Below are 6,000 nucleotides of genomic sequence, written 5' to 3' on the forward strand. Positions count from 1 at the left end.
GCGCCACCGCGTACCGACATGGCGACATGATAGGTAGGCGAAACCAAGCTCTACAGGTTCTACTTAGACTAACAGCTATTCCCAACTGAAAATTAAGGAACGCAATAGAACAAAATTACAGTTCACTCGGATTAAAGAGCTTGCCGGAATAATTTCAATCATTGGTACAAACGTAACACACGACTCCAAAATACTTCAAGTAGACTCTCTCAATCTTGTACCCTGCAGGTATTTTTCTGGCAATGGCAACTCATTTACACTGAGTTATACCGAAATCTAGTAATTCTATACAATTACAATAAGTACAGAAAGTGAGGAACTGAGGAATATAAAATATTTGACAATTAAAGATGTAATTAATATAAATCGAGGAACTTAATCCTCTTTAATTAACTCTTATTATTGCATGATTTATTATATATCGACATTGAATAGGGTGAAACTAACATAACTTATTAACATGGTAATCCTATTATACTTATAATAATATTGGGTTTTTCTGTAATAGTCGAGCTGTCATAAATGTATACTAATAGCTAATAATAATAAAAAAAAAAATAAAAAATAATATTGGATGAATATTGGATATCTTAATATTCAATAAAAGAAAAAAATAATGAGAAATATATAAAATACGTACTCGATTTGTCCTCTATAAAATAAATAAAAGTAAAATTATATAGTAATGTATATAACTACACTGTTCTAAATTCTTGAGAATTGGGAAAGTATTTAGCATACATGTTTTATAAATATAAAATTTGATAGTATAACTATTAACTATTAATATTCAAATTTAAAATTTTAGAGTGTATTGTCAATAGTATTAAATTGTTTGTCAATTGTAGAATATATCATATTTGAATTGAAATTAATTAAAGATCGATTATCATTTATAGAAAATAAAAACTTAAGTAAATATAAAAAAAGTTACACACTATATTATATTAAAATTACAGTAAATTTACTCAAACATATGAGCTGAAATTTGTAACAGTTTAATGATTACTGATTAATTTATGTCAGACTAGGCGAATTTGTTCAGATGAATTGAACACGCGGTAGTTATAATATGATTTACATACACACTACACAGTAATCAGTAGTTACTAATTTAGAAAGCCGAATAGTAATGTATAGAACAGCACAGGGCCGGATTGGTTAGGCGAGCTACCGAGAAAATCTCGGTGGGCCGCTTAAATTTTGGGCGATGGGCCGTCGTTATCGTGTCAGAGTACAGGTGAAAATAAATTCATGTTTAATATACGATAAGTTCGTAACAACTTAAGATGTAATAATATTGTAATAAACCAATAAACATAATGTAAACCATTAAACCACAATATACATCTAGTAGGCAGTTGCTAGTTATGTAAGCTATTGTCTATTATTATTATTATTTTTATCGGTTATTACGTCTTATTATCCGATAGTATGTTTACACTGATACCACAGAATAATTCTGTGCTGACACATTTAGCGATGTTTAAAAATAGACTGTTGATAACATGTAGACCACCATAGTCCATAATATTTATTATTTTGTCATCAGTTCCAATTTCTTATCCATAAGTGTTGTTTTACTTTTGACTCGTAAAATTGAACAAATTAAAAATGAATTGTGATGAGAAAACAATAAAACGTCCGAAAGGAGGAGCAGAAAAGGCTAGACTTAAAAGGTCACTTGGTATAATAGCTGCTAGAAATGATCCAAAACAAAAAAAAATTTGTTTTTCAACTGCAAAACCATTAGCTTTAAACTTTCAATTTAACATGGGTGATTTTTCAAAAAAACTGCATTATTAAGTTAATTATTAAATATTAAATCATATAAATAAAATTGAATTAATACAAAATTATTTTTATTTTAACTATTAGAATTAATTGAGACATCTAGTGAAGCATTGCAACCTGATAACGTTGTAGTTGAGTATAGCTCTGTAAGTATATTAAATGTTTTTAATAACATGAACAAGTAAACTTAGTTATTTATTTTTTTATAATTTATATTTTATAGACTTCCAGCCTTTCTACAAACATTGATGAGCTTAATGATAATTCATTTGATACTAACATAACAAACATATGCCAAACAGTTATAGTTGATCAGGTAAAACTATATAATATTTTTAATAATTAAAAGTGTATAAAAATTCAATCTCACATAATGTTTATTAATATTATTACTTTAGAGTTATCCGAGTGATGTGGATACAAGAAGTAAGACACCTGATAACGTTGTAGATTCACTAAATTATTTTAGTAAACCATTAACAAAAAATTTGCAGTCATTTTTTAATTTTCATCCTAAACAACCATTAAGTGGCATCACGTTTCATCCTATGAAGGCTTATTTTCGAAAAGAAACAAATTTAACGATCAAACGAACGTGGCTTACTTATTCAAAGTCTAACAATTTATTTTTCTGTACATTTTGTTTAGCATTTAGTGCTGAAGATAATCGGTTTACAATAGGTTGTTTGGCTTCGTCAAGTAGTAATTTGTATACTAGAATAAGCGAACACGAAAAATCAAAAAATCATGAAAACAATTTTGAAGCATTTTTACTTAATTCTAACATGTCTGACATTAACTCAAGATTTACTAGTGGAAAGAGATATTAAGTTGAAAGAAACAAGGCGGTTTTGGAAAGACTAATCGATATTATAAAATTAATTGGTAAGCGAGGTCTAAGTTACCGTGGTGCCAAGGATGCAGAAGCGGCATACACATTAAATGATCCTTCATTAGACCACGGGAATTTTTTAGAGATGGTTATGCTTTTATCTAAATATGATCCAATTCTTAAAGAACATACAGATAGAGCTATTTACAAAAGTCAAAAATCTAAAAATCGTCAAACTGTATCTAGACCAGGCCGACCTGGTGGTCTGGTAACTTTTCTATCAAAAACCACTGTAGATTATATTATAGAAATAATTGGATCTTTAATGAAAACAACTATTGCTGAAAATATTAGAAAAGCGCCGTTTTTTACAATACAAATTGATTCTACCCAAGATATTAATGTGCATGACCAGCTTGCAATTATTATTAGGTTTGTGACTGATGATATAAATGAAAAACTATTAGCTATTGTTGATTGTAAAAGCGAGAAAGGTAAAAATCTATGTGATATTGTGTGTAAAGCATTGAATAATCTTAATTTAGATGTTAAAAACTGTATTGGCAGCTCTACTGATGGTGCAAGTAATATGCGGGGTCAATACAATGGTTTTTCATCATGGTTAAATAAAGAATCACCTGAGCAAGTACATGTATGGTGTTATGCACATGTGCTTAATCTTGTTATGATTGATACAACTCAAGTATGCAATGAAAGTACTACATTATTTGGTTTGATAAATTCAATAGCGGTGTTTGTCAGAGAATCATATCTTAGAATAAACAAGTGGCATGAAAATAGCAAGTATAAATTTATTTCTTGTATTGGAGATACACGTTGGTGGGCCAAAGACAGATGCTTAACTAAAGTATTCGGTACCTATTTAAATCCTAATGAATGCTTGTATGTTGAAATTATACAGACATTAAATTAAATTTATGAATCAAATGGATTTGCTCAAGATGTGCGCTTTAAAGCAAAATGTTTTATTGATGGTCTTTTAAAATATGAAACTGTCCTAACCGCACATATTTTTCAAGAAATATTTGTATACACTACACCATTATCATTATATTTACAGACAAAAGGAATGAATGTTGTACATGCATTTAGCATGGTAAAAACAACAATTAGTACTTTGCAGTCTAAAGCCAGAGACTTTAATCATATTAAAGATTTGACAAGGACATTTATTGAATGGGCCAATTGTAAAATGGATGACATAAAATTAGAATACAATATTGAAGAAAAGTTTCCCATGAAAAGAATTAAAAAGAAAAGGAAGATGCCGGGAGAAATAGCTGATGATGAGGCTCAGACAGACCCAATGCTAAAATTCAATATTAATGTATATAATGTTATTTATGATCAAATAATAACAAGTTTAAAAAAACGGTTTGAAACACATAGTCAACTTTATAACTATAATTCCAGAATATTTCACTAATAATTTACCAAGCACAGCCTTTGAATGGATTAGTAAAAAGCTTAGAAAATTTGATTCCAATATAAGTCCAGGATCTATACAGTCTGAATTAAAAGATTTTATAGAAAAATGGCCAAAAATGAAAAACATTGCTTCTGCTACAATCACTATAAATGATGACGATGATCAGGAAAACAATGAGGAAGATAAAAATGAAGAGAGTAATACAGCATCTTCAACCAGTTTGTGTTTGAAATTAAATGAAAATTTAGCTTGTAAAAATTGCATTATTTGTTGCTTCCAAGTTCTACAAAAATATAATTTACATTCAAATGCATATAGAAACTTGTATATGGCTTATAAGTATGTCTTAATGCTTTCATGTAGTCAAGTGAGATGTGAGACCACATTTTCAAAATTAAAGTATGTTTTAAATAGACTAAGGAATTGTTTAAGTCAATCTAAACTGGAAACATTTTTGATTATGTCTGTCGAAAAAGATATTTTAGTTAATTTAAACAATAATGAAATAATAAACGAATTGTCCAAAAAGAATACAAAAATGGCAAATTTGTTGAATATGTAATTTTATTGTTTCATTAAAAAATATTATTAATAATATTTATTTAATAATATTAAAAATGTTAAGACATACTTATTGACTATTGTTATTATTATTTTTATATTATATTATTATTTTATTTTGTTGTATGTATGATAATATAATTTATAATTAAGTATTATTATATACATTACCTATGTATAATGTATTTATGTGAAAGTTTAATATTGTCTATATTCATTATTATATTTATTTAACGTCTTACAATCAGTGGCTAAGGGGGCTTAACACCCTCTCTCCCTTGACCGTGTTGACCTTAAATTTGTATCAAGAATAGTAAAAAGAATAAAAAGTGTAAATAAAAGACATAATATTGTATTTGTATGGTTAGCACTACACCTATACAAAATTCCTGGCTACGCCACTACTTACAATTAATTGGCTATGTAATACAATAAAATATAATAATCTTAATAATACAATTTTTCGGGGGGGGGGGCTTATCCCCTCGTTAATACCTTGTCAAAAATTTACTGTACAAATTTTGGGCCGGTGAACATATAAATGGGCCGCTTTGAAGTGAAAATCTCGATGGGCCGATACATACCAATCCGGCCCTGGAACAGCAGTCAACTCTACATTTTTTTTAGTCAAAGTTAATAGAAATAACCTACTTTATAGCTAAATCATTCTACAACTAGTAATCAGTAAACCATTACAGAACTGTAATCTTAATAAATAACAATAAAAAAATAATAATAATAATAATAACAAACTTAAAATTTTATTGGTAATAAAAATACAAAGAATAATTACCTATATTTACTAAAAAAATTAATATGATAAATTATTTATAGTTTATAAATACGTACAGATATATTTTGTTTTCAAATGTATATGAAATTATTTTATTGAAAATATTGTAATATTTAAACGTGCAATTAAATATGTTTAAATCAATAACATTTATTGTAAAAACAATGTTTATCGTTTAATTGCATTTATAGTTTAAAAGTAATGTATAAATTAATTATAAATTACAAATCAGAATTAGGACAACTCTTTGGGTTACATACATTAAATAAAGAAATGTACAAAGCCTCGATGAATAATATTTAAAATTTCATTTAGTTATTTATGTTCAAATAACTACCTCTATAACAGTTGACGATATCGTTATTAGCTTGCAGGTTATTACTATCTGAAATTGAATTTTACTAGTAAAATTATTTAGAAAATATTATTATTCAATGTAATTATTGGAATATATTATTAGCAGTCTCTTGTGGCCTTGTGGGCTTAAGCCTATGAACTTTGCACATGCATATAAATACAATATAGTGACAGATATTACCTTAGTAGTTAGTACCTACTACCTATACCTAC

General features: G+C 27.5%; 1 protein-coding gene across 3 annotated transcripts; it reads left to right on the forward strand.

The window, feature by feature from the left end:
* The first annotated feature begins 1,582 nt into the window (after positions 1 to 1,582).
* On the forward strand, positions 1,583 to 4,985 carry LOC132930852 (zinc finger MYM-type protein 6-like). 3 transcript variants are annotated; one of them, XR_009662287.1, is made up of 4 exons: positions 1,583 to 1,806; positions 1,879 to 1,940; positions 2,018 to 2,110; positions 2,193 to 4,985. XR_009662287.1 is itself a non-coding variant. In XM_060996932.1 (4 exons), the coding sequence occupies exons 1-4, from the start codon at positions 1,615 to 1,617 to the stop codon at positions 2,622 to 2,624; spliced, it is 750 nt and encodes a 249-aa protein (XP_060852915.1). In that variant the 5' UTR covers positions 1,583 to 1,614; the 3' UTR covers positions 2,625 to 4,985. The 3 variants fall into 3 exon arrangements, 2 of the variants coding, with proteins under 2 accessions (XP_060852915.1, XP_060852914.1); XM_060996932.1 differs by having other exon boundaries at positions 1,583 to 1,777; XM_060996931.1 differs by having other exon boundaries at positions 1,583 to 1,940.
* Positions 4,986 to 6,000: the final 1,015 nt, after the last annotated feature.

This window comes from Rhopalosiphum padi, chromosome 4 (assembly GCF_020882245.1).
Source record: "Rhopalosiphum padi isolate XX-2018 chromosome 4, ASM2088224v1, whole genome shotgun sequence".
NCBI lineage: Eukaryota > Metazoa > Arthropoda > Insecta > Hemiptera > Aphididae > Rhopalosiphum > Rhopalosiphum padi.

Coding starts and splice junctions, on each gene's coding strand:
- LOC132930852 (XM_060996931.1), top strand. CDS start 2,772: ATGGTTATGCTTTTATCTAAATATGATCCAATTCTTAAAGAACATACA.